Source organism: Loxodonta africana, chromosome 6, assembly GCF_030014295.1.
Source record: "Loxodonta africana isolate mLoxAfr1 chromosome 6, mLoxAfr1.hap2, whole genome shotgun sequence".
In the NCBI taxonomy this organism is placed as follows: domain Eukaryota; kingdom Metazoa; phylum Chordata; class Mammalia; order Proboscidea; family Elephantidae; genus Loxodonta; species Loxodonta africana.
This window is the reverse complement of record NC_087347.1, coordinates 112325382-112343381: the sequence shown is the minus strand read 5'-3', so window position 1 is coordinate 112343381 and position 18000 is coordinate 112325382. Positions and strand designations below refer to the sequence as shown.

Sequence of the window (18000 nt, the reverse complement as noted above, 5' to 3'; positions counted from 1 at the left end):
AGACACAGGACCCCTTTTCAAAACTATGAAAGCCTTGATGGATCCTTGCAACTCCTTGCAAGTGTTCTTACTGCTTGAGTCTTCTTATCCCTTCTACTGGTCCAGCAGGAAAAGTCAGTGCTCAGAGGATGAACAATAGAAAGTGAAAACTGCTAAATTGAGAGAACCGAACCACCACTTCACTTGTAGACTGAGAACTAAATAGTGCAGGGCCTTCTTTAAAAGACAAGAAGAAAGTCCATTTTGGAAGTTGAGACTGTTTTTCTAAAAACATACGCAAGTTGTAGAATTTCTTACATTTCCAAAAAACCAAAGTCTAGAAACTTCTTGTTGATCAAAAGCTTTCTGTCCGTCTCACAACAGAAAGAGGTGCTGCCTCACCCCACCTCCGCATTGCGTAGTGACGGTGATGGTACATTCTATACTAAAAAAAAAAAGAAAATCAAGCCCATTGCTGTGGAGTTGATTCTCACTCATAGCGACTCTACAGGACAGGGTAGAGCTGCCCCAGAGTGTTTCCAAGGAGCACCTGGTGGATTCACACTGGCGACCTTTTGCTGAACTCTTAACCACTACGCTACCATGGTTTCCCATTCTGTAGTAGGCAGGGCATTTTTGAGAGGTTCGTCCTAGTGTGCTTTGGATCTCAGGCCCTAAAGTGACGTATCAGAGTGAATAATGGCAATAAGATATGCAAATAATGGTAATAAGATATGCATTGCCTTTTTCGTTTGGAAGGGGTTAATATGATCTAAACAGATTAAAAAAAATAAAATATTGGAACAAAGGTTTGTCTTACATCGTGTTACCTTTTTCTCTGTGATAGTAGCAGTAACTCTCTTAGCTTAATGGGGGATATCAATACAGAATTTCAGTATAAGTTACTCATCGATATGGCCAAATATGAGCATATTTTATTCTTCCCTGCACATCACCTTTTATAATTCATTTCTCCCTTGGTGGCTCCCTCGCCTACATGTTTTTCCAAGTCAAAAACCTGGAAGCAATCTATCTTCTTTTTGACCCCACACAGAGGAACCATTACCAAATCCTGTCCAGAGCTCCTTTTTCCACCAGATTTCATAGGTCCAATTTGGAAGTCAGTAGCTGAACACTGACCCTGTCTTTGGTTTACATTTCTATCAAAATTGCCCTTTTCCTCCCCGAAGCAATGGATGCCTTTGACTGAATAAGGAAAGGGCTAACAACAAGGACGTGAGAAAAAGAAAAAGATGCCAATTAGTGTTTGAAATGTTATCTCCCTCTATGAGCCTAATAGATTTGGTTCCACATAGGATCATTTAGTGCTCAGAATTAAGCTCCTTAGCTGTAACACGGACTTTTCAGAACTGCTTTTGAAGAACCCACGTGCCTAATATCTATCCACTTTGCTTGCTTGTAAATGTTTAACAGCCAGCTTTGGGTTCGGGGGGTGGGTGTTGCATTGGTGGAAGTGGAGGGTCGTAGGAGGAATCTCTAGCATTTGTCCATTTCAGTAGTGTAAATACTCCCACCTTGGACAATTTTAAGTCAAATGGCTTGCAAAATTCCTGATAAATTTTAACGCTTAGCTCTCATGAGTCTGTATAAGCCAGCTCCAATAAGACACTGATTCCCATGCCATGAGGTGTTATTTCAAGACTTTGGAAATTTAGTTCCCTTGGTTTAGAATAGTAGTCCCTCTGTGCCTGAGAAGTGCCCATTAATCTTTTAAAGTACAGTTCAGATGTACTTCTCTCTGAGTTCCCCTGCCTTCCCAGGTGGCCCATCACTGCCTCATCAGTGTTTCTTCTCATCATTATAAATATTTTTATGTTGAATTCCTCACATTATCACGTATCTTACCTTTTTATTTATTTATCTATTTTGCAATTAGACAAGTACTTGATAGCACCCGAATTTTCCAGAGGAGGAAATTGATGCTCAACAATTAATGCCTCAGAGTGTAGGGAATCATGATCAATATCACACTTTTTTTAATAGCCCAGTATTTAAAAGTATGAACAGATTAATGCTCTGAAGCTTTCATTTACCTTGTAGTGACCTAATCCCATTGCTGTGGAGTCAAATCGGACTTATAGCAACCCTATAGGACAGAGCAGAACTGCCCCATAGGGTTTCCAAGGCTGTAATCTTTACGGAAGCAGACTGCCACATCTTTCTCCCATGGAGAAGCTGGTGGATTTGAACTGCCAGCCTTTTGGTTAGCAGCTGAGCGCATAACCACTGTACCAACAGGGCTGGTTTGATTTAAGCTCCCTGAGCCTAAGTTTTCTCATTTGTGACATGGATATAATAATATGCAAACTCGTAAGTTTGTTGTGGGAAAGTGTCTGTGAAGTGCTTCACAATGGTGGCACCTGGGACCCAACCAATGTGTGGTAGCTGTAGGTCATATCGTAGGTGAAAGCACGTTGGACAAAGTGCCAAGTGCACCTGCCTTGTGTAGAGTGAAAGAGCTCCACTGTTTCAGGTGAAATGCAGTGCACATTCTTAAAGTATTATTCCCTTCGATATTTTATCATAAGGTCTTTAATATTTTTTTAAATCCTTCTATTTGGAAGTTTGGGCGTCCCTGGGTGTTACAAACCATTAAGGACTTGGCTGCTAACCAGAAAGTTGGAGGTTTGAGTCGACCTAGAGGTGCCTCAGAACAAAGTCCTAGTGCAAGATTGTGACGGCTCCGTAGACTCATCCAGGTTCCCCGAGGGACAGAGTTTCTGGGCCGAGGTCTGTGGGGACCATGGTCTTGGAGAACATGTAACTCAGCTGGCATAACGTAGTTTATATGTTCTCCATTCTACCTTGGGGAGTAGCACCTGAGATGTTAAAAGCCTGTGAGCAGCCATCTAAGATGCTCCACTGGTCTCACGCCCTCGGGAGCAAGGGAGAATGAAGAAGACAAAAGACACAATGGAAAGTTGAGTCCAAAGGACTAATGACCCACAGCTACCATGGCCTCCACCAGACTGAGTCCAGTACTGGCTACCACCACTGACTGTTCTGACAGGAATCATGATGGAGAATCCTGGACAGAGCTGGAGAAAAATGTAAAACAAAATTCCAACTCACAAAAAAGGGCCAGACTTACTGGCCTGACAGAGACTGGAGAGTATGGCCCCCAGATACCCTTTTAGCTCAGTAATGAAGTCACATCTGAGGTTCACCCTTCAGCCAAAGATAAGACAGGCCCATAAAACAAAACAAGACTGAAGGGGCACAACCAGCCCAGGAGAAAGGACTAGAAGGCAAGAGGGGACAGGAAGGCTGGTAATGGGAAACCCCAGGTCGAGAAGGGAGAGTGTTGACATGTCATGGGGTTGTTAACCAGTGTCATAAAACAATATGTGTACTGTTTGGTGAGAAGCTAGTTTGTTCTGTACATCTTCATCTAAAGTACACTTAAAAAAAAAAAAAAAGATTATAGCCAAAAAAAGAAGAAACTTCTGATGATCTCCTTTTGAAAAATTAGTCACTTGAAAACCTAAGGAGCACAGGTCTACTCCGACACACATGGAGTGTCCATCAGTCAGTCAGAGTGGATGCGGGCGGCAACTGTTTTTGTTTTTGTATTTGGAAGCTTAAAGCAGATTTAAACTTTTTTTTTTTCCTCATAGTAGGCACTTCATAATGTTGGTTGCATCTGTTTAATCTGTGGCCTCCTGTTTTCTGCTTCTGTTCCCTCAGCCTGTGCATGCAAGACTCCTTCCCTTTGACTGTTCAATCCTGCATCATGCCGAAGGACTGTGAAACCACCGAGTGGACCTCCTGGAGTCCTTGCTCTAAGACGTGTCGCTCAGGAATTCTCTCTCCAGGCTTTAGGAGTAGGAGCAGGAATGTGAAGCACATTGCCATTGGAGGTGGGAAGGAGTGTCCTGAACTTCTTGAGAAAGAGGCCTGCGTTGTTGAGGGAGAGCTGTTGCTGCCGTGTCCCAGGTATTGTGTATTTTTGGGCGTGAGTATTTAATGTTATATATGACCTTATTTGATGTGATGATGGGACGTTAATAGAAGTAGCAGTGTTGCATATTTATTAAGTCTTTACTCAGTACAGATGTTCCATACTAGGCATTATAGATAGTGGGCTAAAAGCATAGCTTTGATGCTGGGTTCAAGTCCTGTTTTTGTGACTTCCTATGTGGATTTGGGCAATTTGGACAAATTATTTAATCTCTCATGCCTTAAATTTCTCATCTACTAGCAGTACTTATTTCATCCAGCACCTGGCACTTTTTAAATACTCATTATCCATTATTACCTGGCATATCTCACTTAATTTTTATAACAAACTAAAAAGCTATTCTTAGCCTTCTCATTTTGCAAATGAGGCAAATAATGCTTAAAAAAAAATAGGTAATTTCCAAGCTTATATAGCTAATGAGTTGCAGAGCCCTGATTCTAAGCCAGATCTGTCTCCAAATCTCCTGACCATTCAGTGGAAATGTCTCTATTCCAGAGTCCCTGGAGAGACAATGTTGGAAAAAGTGTTATTAAAGGTTACTAGCCGTGTTTTAATATCTTGATATTGCTTATATTTTGCTTGGTTATAAAACCCCTGGCAAAAGCCACCAGCATGTTTTATTTCCTTTGGGTTTTTAGCCCAGCCTAGAGAAGTTAGAGAAGTGAGTTCTTTGAGGCTGGCTGTTCAGAAGGCTTTAGGGGATGGATTTGTGGTGATTCCTGATGGACAGATGCCCAAATTGTATCTGGCAAATCTGTAGCTACTTAAGATAGACATTTTCTAGTAGTTTCTTATAACCTCTTAAGTTTTGAGAGTCATTGTTCCACGAAAAATAAAACGAGGCAAAAAACGTCTTGTAGTAATTGATCATCTGAGGATATATGATGTTTTAGGTGGGTTGCAAACTCAACAGGTACTATTGATGGCTAAGGCCTGGCTCTTCCTTACACCTGAAATGAGGTGTGTTTTGGGGGTGGGGTGTTGAATAGAGAAGCAAGTTCCTTTTATCAAATTCTCAACTTACTTACTCCCCCAGCCTTATCATTTGAAGCAGTGTTGATAGAACACACTTGTTACATTCTCATTGTTCATTTTTTGCTAAAATGACCCTGTCTTAGGTTGGGTTCTTGAGAGAAGCAAAACAAGTGAAATATATATATGAGCCCTTTGCCATTGAGTTGATTCTGACTAATAGCGACCCTATAGGACAGAGTAGAACTGCCCCATAGAGTTTCCAGGGAGCTCCTGGTGGATTTGAACTGCCGACCCTTTGGTTAGCAGCCGTAGCTCTTAACCACTGTGTCACCAGGGTGTCTGTATATATATATGTGTGTGTGGAAAGAGAGAGAGAGATTTATCTGTTTATCTCAAGGAAATCGCTTACAAGTGTGTCGGAATAGACCTGCACCACAGGGTTTTCAATGGCTGGTTTTTGGAAGTATATTACCAGGCCTTTCTTCTGAGGCCCTCTAGGTGATCTCAAACTGCCAATCTTTTGGTGATTAGCCAAGCACGTTAATCATTTGTACCACACAGGGACTCCATACACATATACATGTTTTCATATATATCTTGGTATTTTTTTCAACAATATGAAATGGTAATAATTCAGGACATACTCAAGATAAAGTTTCTGTCTCGATCTTCATTTGCTTAAACCTTAACATCTGAAAATAGAGGGTGACAGATTTATTTAGAGGTGAACCTGACCCTCTGGTCAGAAGATGTTGCTGAGTTTGACATTTTTTAATAAACCTTCTCAAATGGTGAATTTGCAGGAAATAGGGGTTTTGGAGAATCCACTGAAATACGAGCCAGTGTTTCCTAGGGAGCATGATGGCTTAACCAATGATTCCACTTGGTTGTGAGAAGGAGAATGCATAAATAGCAGCCACAAAATTAATGCTGGCTGGCACTCTCATTTGTCTGAAATCTGGGCTGTGGCCTCTACCACAGGAAAACATAAAGTCTGTATACTGACTTGTGTCTCTAGTTTGACATCAGTGATTAAAGCTCACTGTGAGCAAGGGAAATGGAAATAAAAATATATTAGGGGGCAAAAAGGCCCCCTTCTCCTTTCCCAGAATTCATCTTGAGTGGTTCACAACAAGAAAATGTACATTTTTGTGACTCTTCATAGTTTTTTTTTTTTTTTTAATCCTCTTAGAACGGATGTTTTACTTTTACCATTCCACCACCTTTGCTCTAAGAGATGCACTCAACAAATATATATTGAGTTCTTGCTCGGTGCCAAGCGCTATGTTAATTGTTTGGGATATCTCAGTGAACAAAATTGGCAAAGTGTTCTGCCCTTGTGTTATTGTTGTCGTATGCCATTGAATCAATTCCAACTTCGCATCCATCACTTCTTGTTTCTGATATGTATGAATCAATCTTTATCTTGAATAAGCAAGACTCTTCTCAAAATGTCTATGTGGAAAATCATACTGCGACCTAGGAAGTTTCTATCATAGACCTATCTGTATTTTCTGCCGCCCACTTTGATTTGCTTGTAAAACAACCCCCTGAGACCAAAAAATCAGTTGCCATTGAGTTGAGGCCAAATCATGGCGACCCCAACTCATAGTGACCCCATGTGCATCAGAGTAGAACTGGGCTCCATAGGGTTTTTAATGTCTGATTTTTCAGAAGTAGCTTGCCAGGCCTTTCTTCTAAGGTGCCTCTGGATAGACTCAAGCTTTCAACCTTTCGTTTAGCAGCTGAATGCATTGACCATTTATACCATCCAGAGACTCCAACCCCCCTGAGTCCAAGATAGTTTTCTCACTAAATAAATATAATAAACAAATTATATAGTTTGTGAATGTGCTATGGACAAGAAAACAAACAAACCAACTAAAGTAGGGTAAGGGTGGATCTTTCTAGGATGCTGTTATAGGGGCAGTACAGACTATGCTTCATAGGTATGATAAACCTTATCTGAGAATTCAGGATTTGAGGGGCCATGAAGGAGGCGAGGAAATTGGCCATGTAGGTAACTATGGGAAGAATAATCCAGGAAGAGGGTATGGTGAGAGTAAAAGCCCTAAGATTTAGAAGATGACTCTACTGCCTAAATATTAATAATACTCAAAAACGTACTTGTTTCTCCAGTAACATAGCTTTGGCTATACTGTTTCTATCAGCTGGATTCCACTGACCAGCATTTTAGCTTTATAGCATTACAAAAAGAAAAAAGAAAACCCGTTGCCATTGAGTTGACTCTGACTCATAGCAACTCTATGGGACAGAGTTGAACTGCCCCATAGGTTTTCCAAGGAGCACCTGGTGGAATCCAACTGCCGACCTTTTGGTTAGCAGACGTAGCTGTTAACCACTACGCCACTAGGGTTTCCAAATAGTATTCTAGATCCCTAAAAATAGAATGCCAGCCTTTAGGGCATAATTCCTTGAAAGAAATTGCATCAAGAGAAGCCTATGCATAAACACTCCTTGAAATTAAAATACTTTGAATGTTGCCTTGGGGGTCCTCAGCTAACTTAAAAGAAGACAGAAACATAATCCATGTTATGGTAACTTGGGAAATTTTAGAACTAGTATTGTGATGCCTCACGCTTGTGGTTTTTTGACCAAGACATATATCAAACCAAAAAACCAAACTGTGCAGTTGAGTCGATTCCGACTAATAGTGACCTATAGGACAGAGTAGAACTGCCCCATAGGGTTTCCAAGGAGCTTATGGATGATTTGAACTGCTGACCCTTTGGTTAGCAGAGGTAGCTCATAACCACTGTGCCACTAGGACTCCAAGACGTATATAGACCCCAAGAAACCTCGTCCTTCAGCATTGCACAGTCTCCTTGTAATTCTGTGCCCCACCTCCAACATAACGCTCAATGCTCACATAGTACAGTGAAAGCTGGAACTCAATGGGACTGCCTTGTTTTTTGAGTCTCACAAGTCTTCCGCCTTTGGTAGGGTGCTTACCACTTTTCTGTTGCTCTCTATTAAGAATCCTATCTCGTAAACATCCAGTGAGCTTTCCTTCTCTGAACAGATTTCCACCTTACACAGGCTCTGGCTTTTGTAGGTTTTCCTGTCTGTTATAAGGGGGATGTAGAAACTTGATGGATGGAATAAATCTGCTTGCCATTTGACACTTTTTCTTTTGGTGTGGCCATCTTCTGTCTTACTGGGAATCTCAACCTTGTCCATTATTTTATTCTCTGCCCCCAAACACAGAAAGATGCCAGCTTTTTAAGACACCTTTGCACTTAGGTCCTTTTCTATGTCCAGATTAACATCTAATGTGTTAGATCCTACATCTCAATGAAGGGGAAGGTGAAAATCATCCTGAGGCCATGAAGAATAAGATGGCTCTATTTTGTTGATAAGATACAGAAAGACAGAAGACGCAGAGGCCGTTATTTCTAACTTCTTAGAGAACTGAAACATGAGAACAGAGAGCTGAGACGCGACCTAATTCTGCATCAGCTGATCCCTTTTGTTTAAGTAAGGAATCCTTGTTCTGTCTGAAGACACTGTATCATACAAGAATATTAAAAAATGTCAACTGCAGACATCTTTCATGGAAGTAATACCTCAGGTAGTCTGCAGCATCTTCCATCACCCCCCCAGGAGGCAACAGTTTTCTTAAGAAGACGACTATTCTATGTCTTGAACGATCATTCTGAGTTTGAAGTCGAATATAAGAAATCACTATTAAATAGTGACAGTGACCGATGTAGAGTAAAACTTTTAAGAAGATCTGAAGGCAGAAGCTGCATGGTTGATAGTATTATATAGAGTTTGTGATATTACTGCACAGAAAAGGCGATTTGTAAGACATAACTTCAATACTCAGGTCTGGCACTGAATAGATGGCTCTTTGAATCTGTCACTTCTTGTTTCTGGTGTATGTGAATTTATCTTTATTTTGGATAAACAAGAGACTCTTAAAAAAAAATCTATGTGGAAAATCATACTGAGAGACCAATCTGTGTTTCCTGCAGCCCAGTTTGATTTGCTTATAAAACAGCTCCCTGAGACCAAAAAACTAGTTGCCATTGAGTTGCCTCCAACGGATGGTGACCCTGACTCTGGCAACTCGATGTGTGTCAGAGTAGAACTGTGGTCCATAGTGTTTTTAATGGCTGATTTTTCAGAAGTATCTTGCCACCTTTCTTCTGAGGCAGCTCTGTGTCTACTCACGCCTCCAACTTTTTGGTTTGTAGTCGAGTATTTTTACCATTTGCACAAATCAGGGGCCCCAACACCACTGAGACGTGACTGGTTTTCCCTAACATCTCTCTGAGGCACTAAACACAATTTTAGATTTTCTAGACAAAAAAGAAAAAAAATTTTTTTTGAGAGAACTCCAGGGATTCGTTGCCCAGTATTTTCAGGTGAATGGTGAAGCCAGGGATAGAGCCAAGGAAAAAGGTAGTGAATAAATGCTTAGCTTGGTTGTTTGCTTCCTTTGCCTATTGGAATGGAGCGAGTACTGGGATTAATGTGTTTTGAAGAAATATTTTTTCAGACCTGCTTGGACCTGCTAATGTATCAGCGACTGGAGAACTCAGAAACTGAAGACCTTCAGTCTCTGTTTACTTAGAGTATTTGTCTTAAGTCTGCGTAATACTCTCGTTCTAAACTAGAGCATCTAGAACACTGTAACCATGCCCTCTGAGCATATAATACTTAATAATCCATCATCCCCATAGATATGAATATGACTTTTTATTTATTATTATTTTTTTCATTTACCTTAGAAATGGTAGCGCTTAAAGAACTGCCTGGAACATCTTTTGTTTGTTTATTTTCAGTTGCCATTGAATTGATTGTGTGTCAGAGTAGAACCGTGCTCCATAGGATTTTTGGTGGCTGATTTTTTAAGAAGTATTCTCTTCCAAGGCTCTTCTGGGTAGACTCAAACCATCAATCTTTTGATTAGCCAAGTGCATTTGTTAATCATTTTCACCACCAAGGAACTCCGACTCATAGTAGATGCTGAGTAAACATTGGATGAATGAACGAATGTTCAAATAGTGTATTTCAGAACAGTAGTATTCACAGGGTTCTTTATTCCATGCTTATGATGGCACTAGTTTTTTTTTTTTTATACTTAACATAATGTGTGTAAAGCATTCAAAGACATTTCTTTTTTTTTTAATTGTGCTTTAGGTGAAAGTTTACAGCTCAAGTTAATTTCTCATACAAAAATTTATACACATATTGTTATGTGATCCTAGTTGCAATCACTGTAATGTGACAGCGCACTCCCCCTTACACCCCGCATTTCCCACGTCCATTCAATCAGCTCCTATCCCTTTTCGCCTTCTCATTTCACCCCCGGACAGGAGCTGCCCATTTAGTCTTGTGTATCTACTTGAACTAAGAAGCACACTCTTCATGGTTATTGTTTTATGTTTTATAGTCCATATAGTCCAATTTTATAATCTGTGTGTGAAGAGTTGGCTTCAGGAATGGTTTTAGTTCTGGGTTAACAAAGAGTTCGGGGGCCATGTCTTCTGGGGTTCCTCTAGTCTCAGTCAGACCATTAAGTCTGATCTTTTTACATGAATTGGAGTTCTGAACCACACTTTTCTCCTTCTCCCTCAGGGACCCCCTTTTGTGTTCCTTGTCAGGGCGGTCATTGATGGTAGCCAGGCTCCATCTAGTTCTTCTGGTCTCAGGCTGATGGAGTCTCTGGTTTCTTCTACCTTTGGTGTTCTTCATTCTCCTTTGCTCCAGGTGGGTTGGGACCAATTGATGCATCTTAGATGGCATCCTGCAAGCTTTTAAGACCCCCAGATGCCACTCACCAAAGTGAGATGCTGAACACTTTCTTTTTTTTAGTTGCGCTATAGTTCATGTCAGTTTCTCATACAAAAACTTAGACACACATTGTTATGTGACCCTAGTTGCTATCCCTATAATGCGACAACACATTCTTCCTCTCCACCTTGTATTTCCTGTGTCCATTCAACCAGCTCCTGTCCCCCTCTGCCTTCTCATCTCACCTCCAGACGGGAGCTGCCTACTTAGTCTCATGTGTCTACTTGAGCTAAGAAGCATCCTCCTTACCAGTATCATTTTATGTCTTATAGTCTAGTCTAATCTTTGTCTGAAGAATTGGCTTTGGGAATGGTTCTGGATTTGGGCTAACAGAGAGTCTGGGGGCCATGTCTTCTGGGGTCCCTTCGGTCTTAGGCCATTAAGTCTGGTCTTTTTACCAGATTTTGAGTTCTGCACACCACTTTTCACCCACTCCATCAGGGACTCTCTATTGTGTTCCCTGTCAGGGCAGTCATTGGTGGTAGCCAGGTACCATCTAGTTCTTCTGGTCTCATGCTGCTGATGGAGTCTCTGATTTATGTGGCCCTTTCTGTCTCTTGGGCTCATATTTTTCCTTGTGTCTTTGGTGTTCTTCATTCTTCTTTGCTCCAGTTGGGTTGGGACTAATTGATGCATCTTAGATGGCCGCTTGCTAGCTTTTGAGACCCTAGACACCACTCACCTAAGTGGGATGCAGAACATTTTCTTAATAAACTTTGTTAAGTCAGTTGGCCTAGATGTCCCCTGAAACCGTGGTCCCTAGACGCCTGCCCCTGCTACTCTGTCCCTCTAAGTGTTTCGTTGTATTCAGGAAAATTTTTAGCTTTTGGTTTAGTCCAGTTGTGCTGACTTCTCCTGCATTGTGTGTTGGCCTTCCCGTCACCTAAAATAATTCTTGTCTACTAGCTAGTTAGTCAATACCCTTCTCTCTCCCTCCCGACCTTCCTAACCATCAAAGAATGTTTTCTCCTGTGTATAAACCTTTTCTTGAGTTTTTATAATAGTGGTCTCATATAATATTTGTCCTTTTGGGACTAAGTAATTTCACTCAGCATAATGCCTTCCAGATTCACCCGTGTTACCTTTCATGGATTCAGTGTTGTTCTTTATCATTACATAGTATTCCATTATGTGAACATACCATAATTTATTGAATCATTGGTTGATGGGCACCTAGGTTTTTTCCATTTTTTTGCTATTGTAAACAGTGGTGCAATGAACATGGGTGTGGATATATCTATTTGTGTGAGGGCTCTTATTCTCTCGGATATATTCCAAGGGGTAGGATTGCTGGATCCTGTGGTAGTTCTATTTCTAGCTTTTTAAGGAAGCACCAAATCAATTTCCAAAGTGGTTGTACCATTTTACATTCCCACCAGCAGTGTATAAATATTCCAGTCTCTCTAGAACCTCTCCAAATTTGTGTTTTTTGGATTAATGCTAGCCTTGTTGGGGTGAGATGGTATGTCATTATAGTTTTGATTTGCATTTCCCTAATGGCTGATGACCGTGAGCATTTCCTCATGTATCTGTTAGCCGCCCGAATGTCTTCTTTGGTGAAGTGCCTGTTCATATCCTTTGCCCATTTTTTAATGGGGTTGTTTTATTGTTGTTAAGGTTTTGCAGTATCTTATAGATTTTAGAGATTAGATGCCGATCAGATTTGTCATAGCCAAAATTTTTTTCCCAGTCTATAGGTTGTCTTTTTACTCTTTTGGTGAAGTCTTTGGATGAGCGTTAAGTGTTTGATTTTTAGAAGCCCCCGGTTTTATAGTTTCTCTTCTGGTGTTTGTGCATTGTTAGTAGTGTTTTGCATTCTGTTTATGCCATGTATTAGGGCTCCTAGCATTGTCCCTAGTTTTTCCTCATTGATCTATATTGATCCATTTTGAGTTAGTTTTTGTGCATGGTGTGAGGTACAGGCCTTGTTTCATTTTTTTTTGCAGATGGATATACAGCTATACCAGCCCTGTTTGTTAAAGAGACTGTCTTTTCCCCAATTAACAGACTTTGGGCCTTTTTGTTGAGTATCAGCTGTTCATAAGTAGATGAATTTACGTCTTGATTCTCAATTGTGTTCCATTGGTCTATATATCTGTTGTTGTATCAGTACCAGGCTGGTTTGACTACTGCGGTGGTATCATAGGTTCTAAAATTAGGTAATGTGAGGCCTGCCACTTTGTTCTTCTTTTTCAGTAAATGCTTTACTTATCTGGGGCTTCTTCCCTTTCCATATGAAGTTGGTGCTTTGTTCCTCCCTCTCATTAAAAAATGCCATTGAAATTAGGATCAGGATTTCATTGTATCTGTGGATTGCTTTGGGTAGGATAGACATTATCACAATCTTGAGTCTTCCTGTCCATGAGCAAGGTATGTTTTCCCACTTATGTTGGTATCTTTTGATTTCTTGCAGTAACGTCTCGTAGTTTTCTTTGTATAGGTCTTTTACGTCTCTGGTTAGATTTATTCCTAAGTATTTTATCATCTTGGGGGCTATTGTAAATGGTGTTGATTTGGTGATTTCCTCTTCGACAGTCTCTTTGTTGGTGTAGAGGAACCCAACTGATCTTTGTATGTTTATCTTGTATCCTGTGACTTTCCGGAGCTCTTCTATTAGTTCCAGCAGTTTTCTTGTGAATTCTTCAGGGTTTTCTGCATACTTTTACTTCTCCCTTACCAATTTGGATGCCCTTTATTTCTTTTTCTTGCCTTATTGCTCTGCCTAGGACCTCCAGCACAATGGTGAATAAAAGTGTTAATAAAGGGCATCCTTGTCTGGTTCCCGTTCTCAAGGGGAATGCTTTCAGACTCTCTCCATTTAGGACGATGTTGGCTGTTGCATTTGTGTAAATGCCCTTTATTATGTTGAGGAATTTTCCTTCTATTCTTATTTTGCTGAGAGTTTTTATCATGAATAGGTGTTGGACTTTGTCAAATGCCTTTTCTTTTTCTGCATCAATTGATAAGATCATGTGGTTCTTGTCTTTTGTTTTGTTTTGATGATGGATTACATTAATTGTTTTTCTAATGTTGAACCATCCTTGTATACCTGGTATGAATCCCACTTGGTCATGGTGAATTATTTTTTTGATACGTTGTTGAATTCTACTGGCTAGAATTTTGTTGAGGATTTTCACGTCTAAGTTCATGAGTGATATTTGTCTGTAATTTCCTTTTTTGGTGGTGTCTTTACCTGGTTTTGGTACCAGGGTTATGCTGGCTTCATAAAGTGAGTTTGGGAGTATTCCCTCCTTTAATATGCTCTGAAATACCTTTAGTAGTAGTAGCAGTAACTCTTCTCTGAATGTTTTGTAGAATTCTCCAGGAAAGCCATCGGGGCCAGCACTTTTTTTTCTTTGGGAGTTTTTTTAATTACCTTTTATACCTCTTCTTTTGTTATAGGTTTACTTAGTCATTGTACCTCTGTGTTACTTTAGGTAGGTAGTGTGTTTCTAGAAGTTTGTCCATTTCCTCTAGGTTTTCAAATTTGTTAGAGTACAGTTTTTTATAATATTCTGTTTTGAATCTTTTAATTTCAGTTGGGCCTGTTGTGATATTGCCCACCTCATTTCTTGTTTGGATTATTTGCTTCTTGTCTTGTTTTTCTTTTGTCAGTTTGGCCAGTGGTTTATCGATTTTGTTGATCTTTCAAAGAACCAGGTTTTGGTCTTGTTAACTCTTCCCAATTGTTTTTCTGTTTTCTATTTCATTTAATTCTGCTCTAGTTTTTATTATTTGCTTTCTTCTGGTGCCTGAAGTCTTCTTTTGCTGTTCTTTTTCTATTTGTTTGAGTTGTAGGGTTAATTCTTTGATTTTGGCCCTTTCTTATTTTTGTAGGTGTGCATTTATTGCTATAAATTGACCTCTGAGCACTGCTTTTGCTGTGTCCCAAAGTTCTGGTAGGATGTGTTTTTATTCTCATTTGATTCTATGAATTTCTTTGTTCTTAATTTCTTCTATAACCCAAGGTGTTGTTCATTTTCCACGTATTAGACATTTTTTCCTTGCTTTTTCTATTACTGATTTCTACTTTTATGGCTTTATGATCAGAAAAAATGCTTTGTAGTATTTCGATGTTTTGGATTCTGTTACGTCTTGCTTTATGGCCTAATATGTGGTCTGTTCTGGAGAATGTGTCGTGTGTGTTGGCTGCTATTGGGTAGAGTGTTCTGTAAATGTCTATGAGGTCAAGTTGTTTGATTGTGGTATTTAGATCTTCTGTGTCTTTATTGAGCTTCTTTATGGATGTTCTGTCCTTTGCTGAAAGCAGTGTATTGAAGTCCCCTACCATCATTGTGGAGCTGTCTATCTCTCTTTTCAATGCTGTTAGAGTTTGTTTTCTGTATTTGGGAGCCTTGTTATTGGGTGTGTAAATGTTTATTATGGTTATGTTCTCCTGGTGTATTGACCCTTTAATCATTATATAGTGCCCTTCCTTATCATTTGTGGTGGATTTTGCTTTAAATTCTATTTTGTCAGAAATTAATATTGCCACTTCTGCTCTTTTTTTATTGTTGTTTGCTTGATTTTTTTTTTTCCCCATCCTTTGAGTTTTAGTTTGTGTCTAAATCTAAGGTGTATCTTTTGCAGGCAGCATATAGACAGATCGTGTTATTTATTTATTTGTTTAAATCCATTCTGCTGATCTGTCTCTTTATTGGTGCATTTGGTCCATTTACATTTGGTGTAATTATTGAGAGGTATGAGTTCAGTGCTGTCATTTTGATATTTTGTGTGTGTGTGCTGTTGATGGTTTCTTTGTTCCACTTAATTTTGTGTGCTGAGTCATTTTTCTTTATTTTCTTTTCATCTTTTTCATTGTTGTTGATTTTGTATTTGCTGCGTCTTCATGGTTTTCTTCATTTTTGTTATGATGTGTAGGAATGTTAGTTTCCTTTGTGGTTACCTTAACATTTACCCCTATTTTTCTAAGTTTAAACCAGTCTTTTATTTCTTGATATCGCCTCAACTTCCTCTCCATATGAACATTCTATGACTATATTATTAATCCCTCTTTTTTTTGTTTTATTGTTGTCATCTTTTACATATTGACCTCTCTGCTGACTTGTTTCAGTGTTTTAGATTTGATTTATTTTTGACTTCCATATCTGGGTTGATATCTGGTTGTTCTGTCGGGTGTTCTAGTCTTGGGTTGTTATCTGATGTCATTATTTTGTAACCAGAGGGCTCCCTTTAGTACTTCTTATAATTTTGATTTGGTTTTTCCAAACTCCCTAAACTTCTGTTTATCTGGAAATGCCCTAATTTCACCATCACATTTGAGAGACTCTTTTGCTGGATATATAATTCTTGGGTGGCAATTTTTTTCCTTCAGTGCTTTATACATGTCATCCCATTGCCTTCTTGCCTGCCTGGTTTCTCCTGAGTAGTCAGAGCTTAGTCTTACTGACTCTCCTTTGTAGATGACTTTTATTTATTCCTGTTGTTGTTGTTCTTAGGTGCTGTCGAGTCAGTTCCAACTCATAGCGACCCTGTGCACAACAGAATGAAACACTGCCTGGTCCTGTGCCATCCTTACAGTCATTATGCTTGAGCTCATTGTTGCAGCCACTGTGTCAATCCACCTCATTGAGGGTATTCCTCTTTTCCACTGACCCTGTACTCTGCCAAGCATGATGTCCTTCTCCAGGGACTGATCCTTCTTGACAACATGTCCAAAATATGTAAGACGCAGTCTCACCATCCTTGCTTCTAAGAAGCATTCTGGTTGTACTTCTTCTAAGACAGATTTGTTTGTTCTTTTGGCAGTCCATGGTATATTCTTCACCAACACCGCAATTCAAAGGCGTCAACTCTTCTTCAGTCTTCCTTATTCGTTGCCCAGCTTTCACGTGCATATGATGTGATTGAAAATACCATGGCTTGGGTCAGGCGCACCTTAGTCTTCAGGGTGACATCGTTGCTCTTCCACACTTTGAAGAGGTCCTTTGTGGCAGATTCGCCTAATGCAATGCATCTTTTGATTTCTTGACTGCAGCTTCCATGGCTGTTGATTGTGGATCCAAGTTAAATGAAATCCTTGACAACTTCAATCTTTTCTCCATTTATCGTGATGTTGCTTGTTGGTCCAGTTGTGAGGATTTTTGTTTTCTTTATGTTGAGGTGCAATCCATACTGAAGGCTGTGGTCTTTGATCTTCATTAGTAAGTACTTCAGGTCCTCTTCACTTTCAGCAAGCAACGTTGTGTCATCTGCGTAACGCAGGTTGTTAATGAGTGTTCCTCCAATCTTGATGCCCTGTTCTTCTTCATATAGTCCAGCTTCTCGGATTATTTGTTCAGCGTACAGATAAAATAGGTATGGTGAAAGAATACAACCCTGATGCACACCTTTCCTGACTTTCAACCAATCGGTATCCCCTTGTTCTGTCCGAACAACTGCCTCTTGATCTATATAAAGGTTCCTTATGACACAATTAAGTGTTCTGAAATTCCCATTCTTCACAGCATTATCCATAGTTTGTTATGATCCACACAGTCAAATGCCTTTGCATAATCAATAAAACACAGGTAAACATCCCTCTGGTATTCTCTGCTTTCATCCAGGATCCATCTGACATCAGCAATGATATCCCTGGTTCCACGTCCTCTTCTGAAACCAGCCTGAATTTCTGGCAGTTCCCTGTCGATATACTGCTGCAGCTGTTTTTGAATGATCTTGAGCAGAATTTTGCTTGCTTGTGATATTAATGATATTGTTCTATAATTTCCACATTCGATTGGATCACCTTTCTTGGGAATAGGCAAAAATATGGATCTCTTCCAATCAGCTGGCCAGGAAGCTGTCTTTCATATTTCTTGGCATAGACGAGTGAGCACCTCCAGCGCTGCTTCTGTTTGTTGAAACATCTCAATTGATATTCCATCAATTCCTGGAGCCTTGTTTTTTGCCAATGCCTTCAGAGCAGCTTGGACTTCTTCTTTCAGTACTATCAGTTCCTGATTATATGCCACCTCTTGAAATGGTTGAATATCGACTAATTCTTTTTGGTATAATGAGTCTGTATATTTCTTCTATCTTCTTTTGATGCTTCCTGCATCATTTAATATTTTCCCCATGGAATCCTTCACTATTGCAACTCGATGCTTGCATTTTTTCTTCAGTTCTTTCAGCTTGAGAAACACCGAGCGTGTTCTTCCCTTTTGGTTTTCCATCTCTAGCTCTTTGCACATGTCGTTATAATACTTTGTCCTCTCAAGAGGCCCTTTGAAATCTTCTGT

At 39.8% G+C, this 18000-nt stretch overlaps 1 protein-coding gene across 1 annotated transcript in view; it reads left to right on the top strand.

The window, feature by feature from the left end:
* The window catches only part of THSD7B (thrombospondin type 1 domain containing 7B), an 826015-nt gene that overhangs the window by 211046 nt on the left and 596969 nt on the right, over positions 1-18000 (top strand). Inside the window, exon 3 of the mRNA XM_023542986.2 lies at positions 3688-3936. Within this exon, the coding sequence (XP_023398754.2) occupies positions 3688-3936 (249 nt within the window). The remainder of the gene's footprint in view (positions 1-3687; positions 3937-18000) is intronic.